A 22,290-nucleotide genomic window follows, 5' to 3' on the forward strand; every position below is an offset into this window, starting at 1 on the left:
GAGAGAGATATCGATACATATTTTCAATTTTTTGCTGAGAGCTCAATATGGCCAAAATAAAAATGGCCTCTTGTGCTCCAAAGTATATTGAAAGGAAAAGCACAAATTGCATACTCTAGTTTGATTACAGAGCAAGTGGCAAATTATGAAACTGTTAAACAAGCAGTATTGAAAGCTTATGAGTTGGTTCCTGAAGCATATAGTCAAAAGTTTAGAACTTTGGTGAAAACATGGAATCAATCTTATGGATTTTGATCTGGAAAAATTGTTTTGACTGTTGGTGTGCCTCAAAAGGGATATAATCTGCAAATTAATCATTATCAGAGGTGCAAATAATGTAATAGCAGATTGTTGATGTTAAAATTGATCATGTATAGAAATATATCCTCTCAATATTGGATTACTTTATTATAATACATATTGTGCATTGTTGCTTCTTTAGTGATTTTAAAGACACTTTAGTTATAACTGAATTTTAACTCAAGTTAAAATTCCTTTGTGGGGAGGGGAAGTGTGACAGTATATAGTTGTTTTTGGGAGATAAATTGGGGCAGGTTTTTTAGTGTAGGTCACTTTCAAACAAATCTTATTTAAAATACTAGCGCTCTGCTCATCCAAGCCAGTGCCCAAGAGAATTCACTAAGAGATTGTTCTTTACAAAAGAACTTGTCGGATCCGCAGACTGTTTGCAGTGGAACTTTCTGTTCTCGGAGGGTCATGTGGTTTTGCAAGCAGAGAGTGTCAAACAGGCTTTCTCTCTGAAAGAAAGAGAGAGAGACACACACAGATCAATTTTGCAGTGCAGGTACACTCTCCTTTATCCGAAATTCTAAAATCTGGAAAGCTCCAAAATCGGGTAAGTGGAGAGAGAGGCACCCGAGCGACCGGCCAGCGTGGGGGTGGGCCGGGGGACCGGTGTGTGGGGGAGGCAGCAGAGGGACTGGTGCTTGAGGGAAGCGGCCAGGTAACTGGAAGGAGGTCGGGGTGGATATGGCAGCACAATTCGGGTGGGCTTTCCGAAATCTGGAAAAATCCGAAATTCAGAACACACTGTCCCCCAAGGGTTCCGGATAAAGGATTGTGTACCTGTATTACATTCAGCAGCAGCAGCTGGGACTAGAACAGGACATGCTGTTGAGCTTGTGGAAAACCCCATTTGCCATTTGGAAGACAGGTGGTGAGTGCTCAGTTCGGCCTGGTCAAAGCCCTTGTGGTTCATGCAAGAGGAGAGGACTGGCTGTCTAATGTTTCACTTGAAATAAGAGCAACAAAAAAGGCACTCTGGTGACCTGAAAGAAAGAGATTATCATCTGGAGAATCCTGAGGGGGCAAATTTCGTCAGCAAAACACTGAAGTGTCTGATTAAAAAGCAATCAGTTGTGGGTGTCCAGCGAACAATCAATCTCTCTCTGAAAACTGACAAGAACCTTCCTCAGCGGTAACCATTTACCTTTCAAGCACCAAAGCCTGGTGAACTTTATAAATGTTAAATTCTGTTCACCGAATGAAAATTGCCTGCAACCAGTGAACTTGGAGGAATGAGAAGTGAGATTGGACTATGACCAAAATACCTTTCTGAACTTGCACCTGACATAAACACACGCTTAGAATTAGAAGGGGGTTAAGTTAGGTTAAGTAAGACAATAGTGATCATTTAAAGTATGATTCTGTTTTCATGTTTAAAGATAATTAAAAGCAGCTTTTGTTTATATAATTTGTCTTGGTGAATATCTATTGCTGCTGGGTTTTGGAGTCCTCTGGGCTTTTAACAATGGACATTTCGAACCTGCTTTGTGCTGGCTCAAAAGTCTGGAGGGGGGCTTTGGTGTGCCGATGCAACTTGGCACACTGGTACTCTAAGCAGGTTCGATCCCACAGGGTAACGTCTCGACGAAGTCCACACAACACTAACTTGTCCGAGAGCAGGTGGACCGTGGACCTTATTGTGGGATGAGATAAGCAGTGGATCTGGTCGAAAACCCACTTGCCATTTCGCTGGTAGAATCAGCCTTGGGGACCTAGTGGAGATGTCACGCAGCAGGGTCGGTTCTCTTGATGTGGAGAAGAAATCTCAGACAGTATGCCTGGATGTCCATGTCCTCCCTCTGGCCCTTAGCAAGCTGGGCAACATTGAGCCCTCAGCAGGTTGCGGCAACAATGGGCCGAGACAGCGCATCAGCTACTACGTTGGCCTTGCCGATGACATGGCGGATATCCGTGGTGAATTCTGATATGTAGGAGAGGTGCCGCTGTTGTCTTGCCGACCACCGGTCTGAGACCTTGTTCAGCGCGTTGGTCAATGGTTTGTGTGGTCTGTGCAGACTGTGAACACTCTCCCCTCAAGCATGTAGCAGAAGTACCTTATCGCCAGATACAAGGCCAGTAGTTCACGGTTGAATGGGCTTTATTTGAGCTCTCATGTTCTGAGGTGCTAACAGAAGGCGGCGAGGGTCGCCAGTGCACCCACCTCTATCTGAAATTTCCATTGTGAGGGCCGGGGGGAGGTGGGATCCAGCTATGCCAATACCGTGGCCTTCGCCAGTGCTGACTTGGTGATGTAGAAAGCCTCCGTGGCCTTTGGTGTGCATTGCAGCCTCTTGTTGCCGAGTTTGACGAGGCCAAATGGGCTGCATGAGGTAGAAGTTGACCATCCCCAGGAACTTCTGTAGTCTATTAGTCATGCTTGCCTTAGGGATGTTCTGAATGTCCTCCACCTTGTTGGGTAGTAGCATGGTGCCCGCTGGGGTGATGTGTTGCCCAAGGATGTCTAACGTTTGCAGGTACTGGCACTTGGCCATGAGCCCAAACTGCTGCAGTCTGTCAAACAGGCAGGTGAGGTACTTCCTGTGGGTGCTAGCATCAGGGCTGGTGAGGAGAATGTCGTCTAGATAAATGAAGATGAAGTCCCTGCTGGGTTTTTGAGTCTGAAAGGCATTCTTAGAGGATGTGATGGTGGCAGTCTTCTGGACGTCACTGGGATGTACTGGGTTTTGATGGTACCCCTTTACAAGGTCCACCTTGGAAAATATCCTATAACGTGTGGTATGGGGTACATGTCGCCTCATTTAGACGTCTTTAGTTGTCACATGGACGCCAACTGCTGGAGTTCTTCTGCACCATGTGGAGCAGAGGGGCCCACAAGTTGTTGGAATGATGGACGATTCTCAACTTCTCCATGGCAGTGAACTTGGCCGTGGCCTGTTGGAGCTTGTCTGGCAGGAGCTATCAGGCTCGTGGATGCAACAGGAGGCCAGCGGTCTCTGTGGTGCTCCACGCCATGTGACTAGTTGGAGTCATGGAAGTTCAGTGCCAATAAAGCCAGGTATTTGGTCGATAAGTAGGTCTACTCGTCTTGGTCCATCCAGGGCATGGATTCCCTGTGGCAGAAAAGAGCACCTCCGTAGGGTGAGGTGGAAACACAGGAAAGTTGTGGTATTTACTAACTGGAATCTTGTCATATGTACCAGCAGTTCGTGAGCCCAGAGGAAATCCGCTCTGAGTAGTGCCTGTCCCACAGCCACAATAGTGCATTACCACTGGAAAATGGCATGTGCAATGTGGATGGTGATCAGGCGGTTCCTGTAGCTGGGAATGGAGGACCCGTTGGCTGCTTGCAGGGGAAGGCCTTTGATGTTGTCTCCCCTCAAAATACGTGGGCGGGATTAAGCTAATCTCTGGACCCTTGTCGACGAGGAAGTCCCTCTTCGTCTTCTGGTCTCTGAGGTAGAGTAGGCCTTTGTGCCAACCGCTAAGGTCACTCTCAGTGGCCAGCTTGTCAGTCTCCCATTCCTGTGTTGGTTTTGGTGGTGGGGTACGAGCTTGGGGGGGGGGGGGGGTGGGGGGAGTGGTGCACCGCTGGGCATTCCTGCCCATTGGTGGTTGTTAGAAAGAGTACTCGCTGTTCTCAGCATGCCCTTTGTGTTGCTGCTGTGCCGTGGCTATTGCTGGTGATTCTGGTGGGCTGTATGTGGTTGCGCCGCGGATCGTGTCGACTGGTTGCACATGGAGGGAGCTCTGCTATGGCTTGCAGAACAAACAGCCTGTCTGCCTCCTTGGCTAAAAGGTGCGGGGCGCTGAAATTCATGTCCGAAACTTCTGAGGATTCGGGTACAGGTAGTTTTGAGAGGAATAGGGCCTCAAGCAGGAAACAGTCTGTGTGTCTGTCTACAAGGGCCACCATCTCGTGTATTAGCTTCGAAGGGTTTCTGTTGCCCAGGCTCGGCATGTTGAGGATTCTGATGGGGTGCTTATGCCGTCTGAGCTCTAGGGTGTTGAGGAGGAAATTTCGGAGCTGCTCGTACTTGTGATCCATCAGTGGGCTTTCTGTTAAGGAGCTTACTTTGGCTGCTGTGGTGGCGCCCAGGGCGCTGATGATGTGCCAGTATTTGGTGTCCTCTGAAACAATTCCCTTGATATGGAACTGTGGCTCAGCCAGCTGTAGTCAGTTCCTGGGCTGACTTGCCCAGAATGGTGGGAGATGTACACCCACTGTACTGGTCACAGGCACTGTGACTGTAGATTCAGCCAGTGGCTGCATTCTCATGCGATCGATGCTGGTTGCAAAATATTGGAACCATAGAGGTCACCACTGTAGCGACTGCTGCGGCAGCGCTACCAAGTAAGGAGATGACCACACAGCAGCGTATGGTGAACCAAAGAATGACTTTATTGGTGTGAATTTGACGGATTTCTGCGCTGATCCGCCCACTTCCGGTGACATACCCGCCAGCTTCCGAAAGTGATGTCATCACATCGTGATGTCACTCTCCAGCCAGCGGGCTGCTTAGCGCACACGTGGCGTTAAGTGCGGGCTCCTCTGCAGCCCATGCCATCTTGTACCATCCGCATGTTGCGGCGATTTGGCCTGTATACTTGCGCGGTTGCTCGGCCTGCTACCCCAGGAAGCTTTGTCGTTCTAAAACAAAATTTACAGTTGTATTATCAAGTGCTGTTTATCATAGCTGGTTATCAAACTAATTAGTTTTGCAGTCTTAAAATACTTTCCTTAGAACTGTTTAAAATTTATTGTTTTCAATCTTTTTTTGGTATTTTGAGAGAAATTATCTTGATTGGGGCAATAGCATAAATTCCCTTAATACAGAGCCAGTTTTTTTTTAATCAATGTAATGGATACTGGAACTGAATTGAACTGCATAAATAATGCTCCATCAACAAATGCATTTTTAATTCTAATGTGAAAGTGACAAATACTGCACAAGCCACCCTTTTTTTCCTAATGATAAATTAATTTGATAAATTCCGTTGATAATTTCATTTTAAATTTGTAACAAGATTAATTTTTCACATTAATCCATTTTATAAGTTTTCTAGAGTACTGTATCAAGTCCATAACTTTCTGAAAGTTGAAGTAATTTATCACATTGTTCACAGAATCTAGTTTTGGTATCATTTGGTTGAGTTTGTTCCAGCGAAGCAAGGTTTGACCTTCAAATAAATCATTTACAGTAATTGTTTATGGTGAAATTTGCACTTGAAGAGCACAAAAAAGGGTCATACCCTTTAGGGTATCTCTGCTTGTACAACTGTGAAATGTACTCAAATTAAATATCCTTAGGCACTTAGAAACGATATTGTTTTGACATTAATATTGATATTAATTCAGTTTATCAGATAATGGAAGTTCCATTATTGGCTCCTTGTGATTTTTTTGAGGACAAAAAAATTCAGGTAAATGGATCTTGATGTATTTATTTTACAAAGCAAATAGTTTTATTTGTGTATGGTTAGTGTTCTGTTTCACTGCATGCAGTAGAAGAGGATGAACTTGTGGATTTACTTAAACACCTACGTAGTTAAAAGAAAACTTGTATTATTATCCAGTTTTGGGTTATAGAACAGTTCATTTTTTTGGAGGGGTTGGAAATAAAATCATAGCATGTTAAGGAACAGCAGTTAAAACAATGGCAGGGTTACATGATATAGTCTTGTGGCACAAGTCTCTTCATGAATATATTTTCTGTTCATGCTCTCATTCTGAATGACAAAGCCCAGTACCCACTATGTTTTTGCAATTTATGCTTTCAATGAATAATTTTTGAATGAACAATCAGTAGTTCTCAACCTGCCTGATTATCAAGTGCCCTCAGCTGCTGTTCAGTGATAATGATGAGAGTTTATCATGTGTATAACTACAATGTGCCAATTAAATTGTCACTTGTTGCTGCTATATAAGTACGTAAGAGTTTTGTACATAGTTGTACAGAAGAAGCTCCATCATCCCACCACATCGTATCCACACTAATTACCCATCTAAGCTAATCCGATTTCCCTGCATTAGTTCTGTAGCCTCTCCTTTGTCGATTTAATGACCATCTATATATCTCAAATATAGTGATTGTATCTAGCTCAAGCATCCCCTGGTAGTGAGTTCCAGTTCACAGCAGGCTTGGCCTCTCCTTGTCACTGATGGCTCAGTATATTTAATGCTCGTGTGAAAGTTTAATATAGTCTAGTTGGCAGTGTTTGAGTTTTAACTTCTGTGTTCCACGTGCCTTTTGAGATCTTGTTTTGCACTAATTTTGGTGACTGGCAATTTTGTTAAAGGTCTGTTAACAGGGCATGTGGTTGAAATAAAAGCAAAATGCTGGAAGTAGCAGGTCAGGCAGTATTTGTGGAGAGTGAAATGAGGTTGACATTTTGGGTCATTTTACCATTAGTTTAGCAAATTAACTCAACACAATTAGTGTAAGAATGATGGTAGAGGGTTAAAACAACTACCGGCATCACCTATGGCTCCTAGAACGCTTCCATCAGCGCTGTCTCTGCTCCATCCTCAAAATTCATTGGAATGACTTCATCACCAACATCGAAGTACTTGAGCTGGCAGAGTCCGCAAGCATCGAATCCATGCTGCTGAAGACCCAACTGCGCTGGGTGGGTCACGTCTCCAGAATGGAGGACCATCACCATCCCAAGATCGTGTTCTATGGCAAGCTTTCCACTGGCCACCGAGACAGAGGTGCACCAAAGAAGAGGTACAAGGACTGCTTAAAGAAATCTCTTGGTGCCTGCCACATTGACCACCGCCAGTGGGCTGATATCGCCTCAAACCGTGCATCTTGGCGCCTCACAGTTCGGCGGGCAGCAACCTCCTTTGAAGAAGACCGCAGAGCCCACCTCACTGACAAAAGACAAAGGAGGAAAAACCCAACACCTAACCCCAACCAACCAATTTTCCCCTGCAGCCGCTGCAACCATGTCTGCCTGTCCCACATCGGACTTGTCAGTCACCAACGAGCCTGCAGCAGACATGGACATACCCCTCCATAAATCTTCATCCGCGAAGCCAAGCCAAAGAAAGAAAGAAAACAACTATCATGGAATAGAAGAAAACTTGAAGAGTTTAATAGCCTGTGAAGTTCCAAGAATGTTAAGGAAGTATAAACAATGAGATGGGAACAATTTATATCAAAACAATAATATCCAGAATAGATTGCATTCAGAATTCCATATTCAGAAATTTTGTAAGAAGACCTTGATGGCAATTAAGTCTCTGAAATGAGCATTATTACAGGCTGCAAACAGATGGGCATTGGATAGAGGATTATACCCCAATGTAACACCTGAGTTTCACTGAATTGAGTGGTTAGCTAGCTTCACTGATACCCAGGATCTCTAAGACCTAATCAATGAAGAGTAAGTTATTTCCACACTGGTCTCAATAATCACGTCAAAACTTGGATACAGTAAATTGTCCTTGATCATAGAGACCTCAGAAGACTGTTAATTTCCTTTTGAGGATTTTATCTTTGATTTTCCCATCTTAAAGCTATTTCGGAACAATTCCATTTGTCAATAAGGTAGAAATTTCAACTTGAAGTGCTTAAATATGTAGTTTAAGGAAAAGAAACAGTTGCCCTTTGCCATTTTAAGAGCAGGTCTTTTCCATTGCCCATATGCACAAAGGAAAAGAGAAGAAAGCAATATTTTTAAAAGTTTATCGTGGGAAGATGTTAGATACTAGAACAAGGACTGTTAATGAGTTGCTGCATAAATGAAGCCCCAGTACATCACAAACGTTATGATCTCTCTGCTTTGGGCAAATCTTTCCCTTTTGGTATGCATTGAATTTGCTCAGCCACTTTAAAAATCCAAACAAATTTGGCATGGTGATCTTCAGCTCTGTGACAAGTCTGCAAGCAACATAACATCTTGAACTGCTATTTTTTCTGTTGATAGACATAGAAACATAGAAGATAGGAGCAAGAGTAGGTCATTTGACCCTTCGAGCCTGCTCCGCCATTCAACGAGATCGTGACTGATCTTAAAGTTCAGTACACTGTCCCCGCCTTCTCTCCGTAACCTTTAATACCCTTATACTGAAGAAATAGATCTAATTCCCTCTTAGATAGATTTAATGAACCTGCCTCTACTGCCCTCTGTGGCAATGAATTCCACAGATTTACCACCCTCATGCAACTTGAAAGAATTGAGGATTTGTTGTAAATAATACATGTGGTCTGGCAACATTTTTTAATTTGTACTAACAAATGATAATGCAAAAAACATTTTCCTTTGTACAGAGTTGTTGAAAGGTGGATTTACAAAATACCAATGAAAGAACTGCAAATAGATTAAAAAGGGAACCATACTAAAAGTTGATAGTTCCACACCAGATCTTGGAAAGTTAGTGACTGAATTTCATTTAAAAAGATGATGCTCAAATTTCCAGCCACCTTGCAGTAAGAATTGCTAGGTGGATAATCCTTGTTGCTTCCTCCCTGAGGCCCCCAGAAACAAGTTTTCAGCCGATAGATTAGGTCTGTGATGTGAAAGATAAGCGCAAGAAGTAACAAAAGCTTTGGGACCAGACTGTACTGAACTTTTGAGCTGAAATTTGGTGCTTTGGAATTTGCCACACTATATGACACACTGGCCCAATACATACAACACTGATCTATCTTCTCAGGGGAAATAAAATGTTTGCCATTTTAGTGCTGAACAAAAATAACACTCCTAAGTACTGATGTTCTTGCCAACATCTTGAAGGCATGTCACAAATCAGGAGTGTGATGGATATTCCCCATTTAATAGTGTATCTCCAATAGTTCTCAAGTCGTGTAAATGGGAGAGGGGTAGCACATCAGAATGGTACAAGATTATGATGAAAGATTTGAATTTAGTTGATATTTGGCGAAGACTTAATCCTACAGAGAAGGATTTTTCTTTTTATTCTTCATGTCATAATTCCTTTTCAAGAATTGATTATTTCTTAATTTCAACACATTTGCAGGATAAGGTTATATCTGTGGATTATAAGGCAAGGTTGGTCTCAGATCATTCATTATTATTATTAGAATATCAGAGTTCACAAGATGTTCAGAGAACCCCAAGATGGAGATTTAACATTATGTTATTACAAAAAACCAGAATTTATTAGTTATTAAAAAAAACAAATTGAGGATTTTATTAGTAATAATGTTAATTCTGTTTCTAGTCATTTTGTTTTATGGGATGCAATGAAAGCCTTTTTACGACGTCAAATTATTAGCTATGCATCTAAAGTAAAGAAAGAGAGAATTAGAGAGATTAAAGACTTGGAGAAAAAGATAACTGTTAGTGAAAAAGAATTTCAAAAAAATGCTACTGAAATGCAAAAGAACCAGTTAACTAATTTAAAATTAAAATATAATGAATTACAAACATATTGATTTGAATGTTTAATGAATCGAACTAAACATAAGTTTTGTGAATGGGGTGAGAAAGCTCGTAAAGTTTTATCCTGGCAGTTTAAAAAAAAGAACAATTATCTAGGATTATACCAGCAATTAGAAAAAAGTCGGGTATTACTTTTAGACAAAAATAAATTAATGAGGAATTTTGTAATTTTTATTAAAAAATGAAATACATCTGAGTGTAAAGATGTAAGTGAAGATGCAATAGATTCTTTTTTGAAAAATATCAATTTGCCACAGTTGAATCAAGAAGATAGACAAGAGTTGGATAAATCTTTTACAGAGAATGAAATTGAAATGGCTATAAGAGATATGCCAAATGGAAAGGCACCCGGTGAAGACGGGTTCTCCATAGAATTTTATAAAACTTTTTATGTTGATATATCTTCTATTTATAAGAATGTAATACAGCAAATTTATAAAACTTTTCAATTACCTGAATCTTGTTCTAATGCAATAATTACAGTTATACCAAAAAAAGATAAAGATCCTTTACAGGTTTCTTCTTATCGACCAATATCATTGTTAAATGTAGATTATAAAATTGTAGCTAAAGTTATGGCTAATAGATTGGCTCAATATTTACCTAAAATAATACATAAAGATCAAACAGGATTTATAAAAAACAGATATGCGTCTGATAATATCTTGCGACTAATTACTTTGATAAATAAATGTAAATCTCAAATGAATTATCCAATAGTGGTTTAATTAGATGCAGAAAAGGCTTTTGATAGAGTGGAATGGAAGTTTTTATTTAAAGTACTTGAGAAATTTTGTTTTGCTTCTTCGTTTATTGGATTGATAAAGGCTTTATATAATAGTCCAAAGGCTAGAGTTGCTACTAATGGACAAATTTCAGAATCTTTTGATTTAACAAGGTCTACTAGACAAGGATGTCCATTGTCACCTGCTTTATTTGCTATAGTAATTGAACCTTTGGCACAGTTAATACGTCAAAATGAAAATGTTAAGGGTATGAGAGTTTTGAATGAGGAATATAAGATTAATTTATTTGCAGATGATGTTTTATTATACCTGGTAGACCCTGATATTTCTTTACCAGCAATTCAAGAATCTTTAGAAAATTATGGTCAATTATCTGGCTATAAGGTAAATTGGGCTAAAAGTGAAATTTTGTCAATTTGTAAAGATGATTATTCGATTTATAAAAATATTACAAAGTTGAAGTGGACAAAAATTAAATATTTGGGAATTAATGTTAATACAGAATATCAATATTTATATTCAATTAATTACCTTCCTTTAATAAAAAAAGATTAAACTAGATTTGATTAGGTGGAAGGACTTACCTTTAGGTTTATTGGGGAGGATTAATACTATAAAAATGAATATTTTTCCTCGGATGCAATATTTATTTCAATCAATTCCTTATTTTAAAAAAAAAAAAAGTTTTTTTAATGATTTATATAAAGCAGTTAGAGAATTTTTATGGAAGGGAAAATTTCCACGGGTAGCAATGAAAAAATTGATGTGGGACTTTCAATTTGGAGGTTTGAGATTACCTAATTTTCAATACTATTATGAGGCAGCTCAATTTAAATTTCTTAGTGCATTAATGAATATGGAGGATCCGCCCATTTGGGCAAAGATAGAACTGGCAGTTATTTTAGAAAAATCTCCACATGAATTTTTGTGTCGATGGAATTAAAAATTTGTTACAAATTTGATGTACCAATATTGAAACATTTATTGAATCTATGGACGAGTAAACTTGATAAAATGGGGCTTAAAAATAAATGGTCTGGGCGATTGTCATTATATAATAATTAACTTGTTCCTTTTACGGTCTCCAATATCACTTTGAAACAATGAGAAAGGAAAGGAATAAAAAACTTATCTGATTGTTTTTTTTTGAAGGACATTTTTGTTCTTTTGAGGAATTACAAAAGAAATTTGATATTAGTGGAAATTCTGTATTTGTGTACTATCAGTTAAGATCATTTGTAAAACAGATATGTGGTCGGCAAATGACTTTATTGCCTGAAACTAGTTTTGAGAAATATGTACTTTCAATACCAGAAAAGGGGTATATATCTGATTTGTATTGTATTTTACAAGAAAATGAAAGTAAGAAAGATTGGGATAAAGATAAGTTGAAATGGGAAAAAGATTTAGGTTCTACAATAGCTGAAGAAGCTTGGATGGAAATTTGTCAAAACAGTATTCGGAAATTGATTAATGCTAGATTAGCGATGATTAATTATAATTTTATACATCAATTATATTTAACACCAGAAAAATTAAAAAAATTTGGTCTTAGTAAGTCAGACTGTTGTTTTCGTTGTGACCAGACAGCTAATACTTTTTTACATACTGTCTGGTCCTGTGACCGATTGCAACAGTTTTGGAAAGGTATTCAATCTATATTTAATAGATTATATAATATTTGTGTTGTATTAAATCCTGATATATTTTTATTAGGGAATATGCAATCATTAACTGATTTAGGATTAAATGATTATTAGATTTCTTTTATCTATTTAGCTTTAGCAGTGGCCAAGAAATGTATAGCATCTACTTGGAAAGATAGAAATATACTAACTTTGGATAGGTGGTATTTAGAGATGAAGTCTTGTTTAATTATGGAAAGGATATCATTTTCAATTCAAGATAAGATGTCTTTTTATAGGTTAAGTGGACTCCATTTGTTAAGTATATGCAATTAAGTTTGATTTAAGTGTTCTTAGATGTGATATTTTAGATCTGATAAATCTTTTTAAAATTATTTTTATTTGTCATATTTTTCTTTTTCTTTGTTTTTTTTAATACATAATATTATTAATTTTACTAATTCTTCACTCTTTATTTGGGGGAGGGGAAGGGTGGGTTTTTTTTATATAGACTTTTTAGTTCTTGTATATGTAGGGGGGGTTGGGTTGAATTAAGTTAGGTTATTAATGTTGTATTGTAATTATATTATTTTATTTTATCTTTTCTTTAAATGTAATTTTACTTTTTATTCCTGTGATTAAAATCTTTAAATAAAGTTTAAAAAAAAAAGAATGGTACAAGATTTAAAAAAAGGATATTTGATGTCAGTCCAAGAATATGAAAATAAATGAATTTGAATTAATAATTGGTAACAGTTACAAGAGGTTCAGGACTGGGAACGACATATTCCTGGCTATAAGCTGCTTAACAGAAATAGTAAGAATTGAAAATAAGGGTTGTCCAGAATGATCCAAGATCGAAGGATTGGAATTGCACATGAAATACTTACAGGCCTCTTAACAGTAATGTTTCATGAGACGATGTATTAATCAAGAAATAATAAGGTTGCAGAAAAGATCCCATAATAAAACCAGACAATGAAGATTTTGCTTCTGGAGCACTTTTGAGTGTATCTTGTGAATTTTGAGCTGCTGATGAGTTTTTGGGGAAATGTTGTCTTGGCCCCGGGCATGCTTAGTCAGGATAGATACAGACAAGCTATAAAAGTAGCTCTCGAATAGAGATGCTGTGTGTTGCATTGATACAAATTTTTTGAGGAAACCAACCATTTAAAAAAAAAAAAAAAAAAAAGTTGTCTTGAGTGTTTTTCATTTTTTAAAGGGTATAAGCTGCCTTCCCTCTCCACCTTCCATAGAGATAGCTCCCTCCTTGTCTCCCTCATCCACATCCCTCCCCACCAATCACCCTGCCGGACCTTCTACTGTGGCCACAGGTGGTGCCACACTTGCGGCCACACCACCTCCCTCACCACCTTTTGGGGCCCCAAATAGTCCTTTCAAGTGAAGCAACACTTCGTGTGTATCTGTGGGAGTTGTCTACTGCATCTGGTGCTCCCTTTGTGACCTTTATATCGGAGATACTGGGAGTCTGGGAGATTGCTTCGGTGAGAACCTTCCCTCTGTCCATGTCGGTGACTGGGATCTCCCACTGGCCAACCACATCAATTCTGTACCCCACTCTCATTCTTTCATGTCTGTCCATGGCCTCATGTGCTATCCCACCAAGTTCACCTGTAAATTGGAGGAACAGCACTTGATTTTATGTTTGGGCATTCTCAACCGGATATCAGTAACATTGACCTCTCCAGTTTCTGTTAGCTCACTCTGTTTTCCCTCCCCTCCCCTTTAGGCTTTTTCAGGTGCTAAGAATGCGTTTGAAGAAGCAGAAGCGGCCCTTTATTTTTTCCCTTCAGATGGCAGCGTTTAAAGTGCAACACTGGCCATCTGAAGAACACAGCTGCACTGAATGCGGCTCTGAGCATACTCTGCCTCCTGCCCAGTGTCAGCTGTGATCCCGCCCACTGATATGATGTCATTTTGAGCGCGACAAGAAGGAACACAGGACAATGGCAGACCCTGTGCAGGCAGGAGAGATAATGATGATGATTTCAGCCTTTCTGAGTGTTCAGAATGAGATACGGCAGATCCTTTGTAAGGCTATTTGTGCTGTTGAAGCTCTTCAATCGTCCTTGAGATCTGAAAATCGCATAGGTGCAATCAGGAGAAGGTTCCTGCAAAGGTTGAGGACAAGAAGACAGCAGTTAGCGGTTGAAAGGCGCGTGGAGCTTAAGTGCCATAGACGAAGGCGAATGCTGCTGGTCAGTCAATTAGCTATAGTGACACATCGGTCTCTCTGGAGGTTGAACCAACCGCAGGGTGCTGAGTTCTGGAGTAATGTCCTCACCAAATTTGATGATACTGAGTGGAGGAGACACTTTCGTATGTCGCGTGGCACCTTTCACTTTGTACTGGAACTCTTAGAACCTCACCTGAAGGCGCATACACCAGACTTGTAGCGACCATTGGAGCCCAGACTTCGATTAGCTGTGGCCCTGTGGTGGTATGCTGTCCCTTGTGAGTATCGATCCATCAGTACCATCTTTGGCATAGGCGTCAGGACCGCTTTGAGGACTGCCGCCTTGAGGAAGTTCCTCGGTAAACGTTTCATCTCCCTGCCAAGTGGAACACATCTCTTGGAGACCATTGATGGCTTTGCGCAAAGGGGATACCCAATGTGTGCTGGTGCCATTGATGGGTCACACATTCCCATAATCGCCCTCAGCGTGGATGCTGCAGCCTACTACAATCGCAAAGGGTGGCATTCAGTGGTTCTGCAAGCAGTGGTTGACCACAGATTCTGGTGAGTTAAGCCTCTATTGATCTTTATCACATCACATTTCAAATGACTATGATTTAACTGTGTGATTTTCATTCATGCTACAGCTTCTCCGATGTGTTTGTGGGATGACCGGGCTGCACACGTGATGCCCAAGTGCTTGCCAACTCTCCTCTATAGAAAAGCAGAGGACCAGGGTGGATACCTCTTCCCACGTGACGTGAGTGTTCACTCTTCAAAGCTCTGTGTTTCAATGTTATGCATGCTGGCTGTGTCAACGTTCAGGTGCATGAATTAACTACATTTCTGCATTGTTGTGCCTGCAGGTGTCCAAGGATGTTGAGGGAGTGGAGGTTCCAGCGCATCTTGTGGTTGATGCGGCATACCCCCTATACGAAGCTGATGAAGGGGTTCATACAGCACCAAATACTGGATCCAGATCAGCAAAGATTTAACAAAGCTCTTAATTCAGCAATGATAGTGGTGGAACATGCATTTGGCCATCTAAAAGACCGCTGGCGGTACCTGTCCAAGCGTTTAGCTATCTCCACAGCCTTAGTCCCAGATGTTGTACTGCACAATATATGTGAGATTAAGAAGGAAGACTTCCCCTCAGAGTGGACATTGATTGAAGCGGATGGTCCTGCACTCAATAGCACAGATTGTGCTGATCAGCAGGGCCATGGGCACCAGGCCATCCTTTCTTCCATCCTGTGAGAGTATGTCCCTGCTACCCAGCTCCTCATTTTCCACAACCTGTTTCCCCCCTCCACCCTCCCCACCCAATGTGGTGACATGAGCCTGCTGCCTGGCATGTTATGTGCTCTTGCGAATGAACGGGTGCATATAAATGAAACACGTGACTTGTGTGCTTGTCAAAAATATAATAAAATTTATTAAAAGACATTCTTTGAGAAATCACTCTGCTTCATAAATATTTGAGATAGATACCGCAACGTTAATATTTCACATCATGATTAAACTTGAAGTAAACCTCGGAATGGACAAATAAAAGTGCAGATCCACTCTACACTTGAACACCACAGAACAAACACAGTAAACACAATCACCCGGCACCATAGCACCTCACTGCTGAGTGTTTCCATCCTTAAAGTGTTGCACAGAACATGGCACTTCTGAGTGGCTTCATGAACAACAAAAGTGAACAGTGAGTTAGCACCATTAAGGATGTTTAGCCCGACACAAACCTCATTACAGCATTGAGAGGAACAAGTTTGGGGGTGGGGGGGGTGGTGGAGGGGTAGGAGGAACCTGTCCTGGACCACAGCATCTCAGTCATGCCAAAAGCGTCCACTACTGTGATGCACTGGTGTTGAATGAAATGGCATGCTGGATGTTGGGGCCAGGTACGTGGGATGAGGCTGACCATATGGGGATGGGGAGGCCTCCATTCACGTGACCAATATGTTGAAGATGACTGACTGCCTGTCCATTGTGGTGCTCAGTCCCTACAGGGAAGTTGCAAACTCAGACATGTCGTGATCCAGCGCCTCCTCTGCACGCTGGCGGTCTCTCTCACTGTCTTCCTTGTCAAGTGTCAACATCATTGCCTGCACTCCTTCGCGAGAAACTGACACATGGTCAGTCGCTGGCGCTTGCGTTTGGAACCATAGGCTGTGGGTGGAAACAGGAAAAGTGCATCAACATTGGACTTGGGTGCTTCTCCATAAACGCAACCTCAATGCTACTGTACCTGTGTTCTCTGTTGAGAGTATTGCCTCGCCACTTCCAGGGACAGTGATCTCTGCGCTTCCACTCTCGGAGGCATCCAAATCTGTGGCTCCCCTGTCCTTGGCAGTGGCCTCCCCCTCCTGGACCAGCATGTCTCCTCCATTGCCGCTGTGTGAATCCTGAGATCCCTCATGGATGAGCTCTGGGGATTCAGGGCTCTCCAGAGTGCTGGGTACAGTCAAGGGAGTAGCTGAGCAGCTAGCCTCCCAGAGAGCGTGGCACTGATAGAAGTACTGCCACTCCTTGTGCCCATTACCACTTCTCCTGTTGTGGTCCAGACTTGCGTGGAATTTATTCCTCATGCTCTTCCGCTTTGTGGCCGCCTGGCTTTTACTGTGCTTGTACCCTTGTTCTGCGAGCACTCCAGACAGCTGCTCAAAAGTGGGACCATCCCTCACTGACCCAGTGAGCTCCCTTTCCTGGGATTCCTGAGTCAGATGGTCTAGAAGTAGTCTTACCTCTTCTTCAGACCAGTTACAAGCCTTTTTTGGAGCCATTGTTGAAATGCACTGTTTTCCTGCTCTGCTAAACAAAACCACTGAATCTGCACTAGCCTGCCTGCGCAATATTGCTTCAAGATTCGCGCCAGGCGTCTCAGGCTGACGACGTCACTGCCACGTCAGCAGCCTGACCCTTTTAACAGCTGCTTTCAGCCAGCTGCATTCAGGTGGCTGGGGGAGCCACTGAGCTGTGCTGATTATCCATCTCGGAGGAGGGTTACGTAGCCTGTCTCAAGGGCACCTCTTGCATATTCACGTGGCCTTCCCACAGCTGCATAGTGCCAAAATATGCAGCTTTACAATTGGCCACCTGAAAGTGCCTTTTGTTTTTTTTCCTTCTGTAGTCCACCTCCTTCACTTTCCAAATAGGAGCCATCCCTCCTCCCTCTGCTTGTTTGTGTGCCTTCCCTCCCTTGTCCACCACCTATTTATTACCTTCTGCTCTTCCCCACTACCATTTTGTTTGTTTGCCTGCTGATATTTTTCTAAATCTTAATGAAGGGCTCAAGCCCAAAAGGTTGGTTATGTATCTTTATATTTGTTTTCTAAAGTACCTAATTTGACCAGCTGAGTTTCTCCAGCATTGTTTTTACTTGAAATTAAGTTATCTAATGTACCGTAGTGTAGATGACTAGTTCACTATATGAGTTAAACCAGGCATTTTTATTTCTTGTCCTGTGTAATGAGATGGGCAATTAACAATTTCTCACTAAAAGGTTTTCTGGAGAAGAGAGATTATAATACAAGAAAATAAACAAAGTGCATGAACTATTTGAGATGCGCACTAACTTTTTTCCAGCTACATTGAATTATTTGTGCTTTTTAATGTTCACCACACTAAGCTACATGCAATGATGCATTTTAAAGTTTTTATTCCTGTACAAATTCCAACAAATACTATGATCAAGTAACTAAAATGAAAAATGGTTATTTTCAAAGCAGTACTGATATTTTTGCTCACTGGGTTATAAGTGTGTATTGCTGTGCACAGCCATCACCTATACAATTAAAATTTGGCTTTAGCTTTAATATAATTATGAAGCAAATGACAGTGCAGCTACAATGATTTAATGTTATAATGGATCTGATTCCAATATTCTCTAAATTCTACAGGTAGCTGTTATGACTGTGACTCTATTCCCAATTCGTCTCCTGCTAGCTGCTTTCATGATGTTGCTGGCTTGGCCATTTGCATTCCTTGCTGCATGGGGGCGTATTGAAAAGGAACCTGACAAACCAATGAATTTGTGGAAAAAGTGAGTTTTTATTTTGCAAATCTTGAGATCTGTTGTCTGAATATCAAGATGAAATGTATGCAACACTCCAATTAAGGAATCAAAATATTAAAGTCGGTGGTGAAGTTCTAAATACTTTTAGAAGATGATGGTTTTTTTAATATTTGATGCATTTACCATTTGTATTTTTATTTTGTTCTCTACTGATTTATACTATCCTTGATTTCCTGTTTGCAACATTTGCTTAATATTGTCACAAGTGTATATTAATTAACGATTCTTTTTTTTGATATTGTTCATGTCTTTTATGATGTATTATTCACAAAAGATACATTTTCAAGGTCTGGCATGCAGGGGCTGGTTAGTGGGCTTCTCCTTGCAGATTGGTAAACCACTACTCCAACCGTGCTGCCCAATCTTTTAGTTTGTTTCACCATTGGATTCTCCATTGATTTTAGTGTGCATTGTAACACTACAGATTAGAAGTCAAGAGACAGGTAGCATCACACCACAGAGGCTAGTGGGTAAACTTTCCTAGCTGGGAATTAACACCCCTTTCTGCATCTGGATTGTGGACCTCTTGACCAAAACACTACTATAAGTCCAGGTTTGCAGCAAAATCTCAGTTTCGCTCACCTCCGGGCTATACGCTTAGCCATCCATCCTCAGTTCATGCTGTTGATTCACGACTGCACTACCAGCTTCAGTTCAAACAAAATCATCCAAGTTTACAGATGACACAATAGTAGTTGGCCACAACAGCAACAATGAGTTAGTTTTGAGGAGGTTGGAAGGCTGGTAAATGGTGGGCGAACAACAACCTGATTTTCAAATGAAGAGACAAAGGAAATGATTGGGGATTTGAGGGGATGCACATCTCTGGCTCTGTTGTGGAGAGAGTGGAAATCCTTGGTGTGCATATAATGAACCACCTATCATTGGCCATTAACACCTCATTATCAAGGAGGTTGGAGAGTGCAAGGCTTCCAAGGCATCTTGATAACAATTGAGAGTGTCCTGTGTGTCTGCATCATTAAGGACTTTCAGGTGGCCAATTGCCCCGCTTGAAAAGCTGCATATTTTGGCAATATGCAGCTGTTGGGAGGCCACGTGAATGTGCAGGAGGTACCTGCAAGGCGAACTTTGTAACCATCCTCAGAGAGGGATAATCGCCGTAGCACAGTGGCCTCCCCAGCCATCGGAATGCAGCTGCCTAAAAGCGGCTGCATTCGGGATGACAATCGGATGACGAGTGCCTGACATCTCCTCTCCCAGCTGCTCCTTCCGTCGGGGCAGGGGCAGGTGGCTGGGCTGTCAGCACGGGAACTGCAGGGCTAGAGCGGTCAGTGTGGGAACTATGGGCTAGAGCAGTCAGTGTGGGAACTGTGGGGCTAGAGCGGTCAGTGTGGGAACTGCGGGGCTAGAGGGGCGGCTGGCGGAGGAGAAGGGTGCTGGCTGAAACGATGCCGGTACCCACCTCGAGCTCTGTTCTCCCCCGCCGGCTGCTCCAGCCCCCTTCTCCCCCGCCGGCTGCTCCAGCCCCCTTCTCCCCCGCCGGCTGCTCCAGCCCCCTTCTCCCCCGCCGGCTGCTCCAGCCCCCTTCTCCCCCGCCGGCTGCTCCAGCCCCCTTCTCCCCCGCCGGCTGCTCCAGCCCCCTTCTCCCCCGCCGGCTGCTCCAGCCCCCTTCTCCCCCGCCGGCTGCTCCAGCCCCCTTCTCCCCCGCCGGCTGCTCCAGCCCCCTTCTCCCCCGCCGGCTGCTCCAGCCCCCTTCTCCCCCGCCGGCTGCTCCAGCCCCCTTCTCCCCCGCCGGCTGCTCCAGCCCCCTTCTCCCCCGCCGGCTGCTCCAGCCCCCTTCTCCCCCGCCGGCTGCTCCAGCCCCCTTCTCCCCCGCCGGCTGCTCCAGCCCCCTTCTCCCCCGCCGGCTGCTCCAGCCCCCTTCTCCCCCGCCGGCTGCTCCAGCCCCCTTCTCCCCCGCCGGCTGCTCCAGCCCCCTTCTCCCCCGCCGGCTGCTCCAGCCCCCTTCTCCCCCGCCGGCTGCTCCAGCCCCCTTCTCCCCCGCCGGCTGCTCCAGCCCCCTTCTCCCCCGCCGGCTGCTCCAGCCCCCTTCTCCCCCACGGGGGGGAGAGAGATCAGTGTGGGGACATTCCACGGGGGATGCCCCCTCGCTGATAGCCAGCCATCGTAACTTGACAGCCCAAGGGACAGGAGCCAGAATGCGCTCAGATGCTCATCATGGTGCAGCTGTCAGCTGAACGGTAAATCAAAGGCCCGCTTTCTCTTCTTCAGGCACATTCTTAGCGGAGAATACACCTGAAGAAGCCTATTGTGTGGTTTGGTAGCTGCAAAGCATCATCCTAATCCATATAGGGATCTTTAAAATGGCCAAGATCATCATGGGGTCATTCTATTGACAATATTCATTGGGAGCATTGCTCAAATTGAGCTCAAAGAATTAATGAAGGCCCTTCCCATCCATCATATATTATCTTTGACCTACTACCTTAAGAGAAAGGTAGAGACATCAAAATCTAGACTGCCAGGCCAGAGATAGGTTCTTCCCGCAGGCTGTTGATGTTGAAGGGTATCCTGTAACTTTGGGTCTCTTATAAATGAAATAAATAAATTATTCCAAAATAAAGGGCTTTGGCAAATACTAGAGTGCATCGGATGCCCCCCAAAGTTCCTCAACATGGTTATCCAACTGCACGAAAACCAACAAGGTCGGGTCAGATACAGCAATGAGCTCTCTGAACCCTTCTCCATTAACAATGGCGTGAAGCAAGGCTGCGTTCTCGCACCAACCCTCTTTTCAATCTTCTTCAGCATAATGCTGAAACAAGCCATGAAAGACCTCAACAATGAAGATGCTGTTTACATCCGGTACCGCACAAATGGCAGTCTCTTCAATCTGAGGCGCCTGCAAGCTCACACCAAGAGAGCAACTTGTCCGTGAACTGCTCTTTGCAGATGATGCCGCTTTAGTTGCCCATTCAGAGCCAGCTCTTCCGCGCTTGATGTCCTGTTTTGCGGAAACTGCCAAAATGTTTGGCCTGGAAGTCAGCCTGAAGAAAACTGAGGTCCTCCATCAGCCAGCTCCCCACCATGACTACAAGCCCCCCCCCCACATCTCCATCGGGCACACAAAACTCAAAACGGTCAACCAGTTTACCTATCTCGGCTGCACCATTTCATTGGATGCAAGGATCGACAACGAGATAGACAACAGACTCGCTAAGGCAAATAGCACCTTTGGAAGACTACACAAAAGAGTCTGGAAAAACAACCAACTGAAAAACCTCACAAAGATAAGTGTATACAGAGCCGTTGTCATACCCACACTCCTATTCGGCTCCGAATCATGGGTCCTCTACTGGCATCACCTACGGCTCCTAGAACGCTTCCATCAGCGCTGTCTCCGCTCCATCCTCAATATTCATTGGAGCGACTTCATCACCAACATCGAAGTACTCGAGATGGCAGAGGCCGACAGCATCGAATCCACCTGCGCTGGGCAGGTCACGTCTTCAGAATGGAGGTCCATCGCCTTCCCAAGGTCGTGTTATATGGCGAGCTCTCCACTGGCCACCGTGACAGAGCTGCACCAAAGAAGAGGTACAAGGACTGCCTAAAGAAATCTCTTGGTGCCTGCCACATTGACCACCGCCGGTGGGCTGATATCGCCTCAAACCGTGCATCTTGGTGCCTCACAGTTTGGCGGGCAGCAACCTCCTTTGAAGAAGACCGCAGAGCCCACCTCACTGACAAAAGACAAAGGAGGAAACACCCAACCCCAACCAACCAATTTTCCCCTGCAACCGCTGCAACCATGTCTGCCTGTCCCGCATCGGACTTGTCAGCCACAGCTGACGTGGACATTACCCCTCCATAAATCTTCGTCCGTGAAGCCAAGCCAAAGAAGCAATGAAATAAATAACATTCCAAAATGTTTATTTTATATATTTTGTTTTGAGTGTGTATGTACTGTGGTTTGGAAAATCACTGTTTTGTTTGGCAGTA

General features: G+C 43.0%; 1 protein-coding gene across 3 annotated transcripts in view; it reads left to right on the plus strand.

Annotated features, from left to right (window-relative positions):
• Positions 1–22,290, plus strand: part of lpcat1 (lysophosphatidylcholine acyltransferase 1) — a 126,095-nt gene that overhangs the window by 7,556 nt on the left and 96,249 nt on the right. For all 3 annotated transcript variants that reach the window (XM_069914208.1, XM_069914209.1, XM_069914207.1), the window contains exon 2: positions 18,152–18,294. In XM_069914208.1, the coding sequence (XP_069770309.1) occupies positions 18,152–18,294 (143 nt within the window). The remainder of the gene's footprint in view (positions 1–18,151; positions 18,295–22,290) is intronic.

This window comes from Narcine bancroftii, chromosome 1 (genome assembly GCF_036971445.1).
Source record: "Narcine bancroftii isolate sNarBan1 chromosome 1, sNarBan1.hap1, whole genome shotgun sequence".
NCBI classification, from domain to species: Eukaryota; Metazoa; Chordata; class Chondrichthyes; order Torpediniformes; family Narcinidae; genus Narcine; species Narcine bancroftii.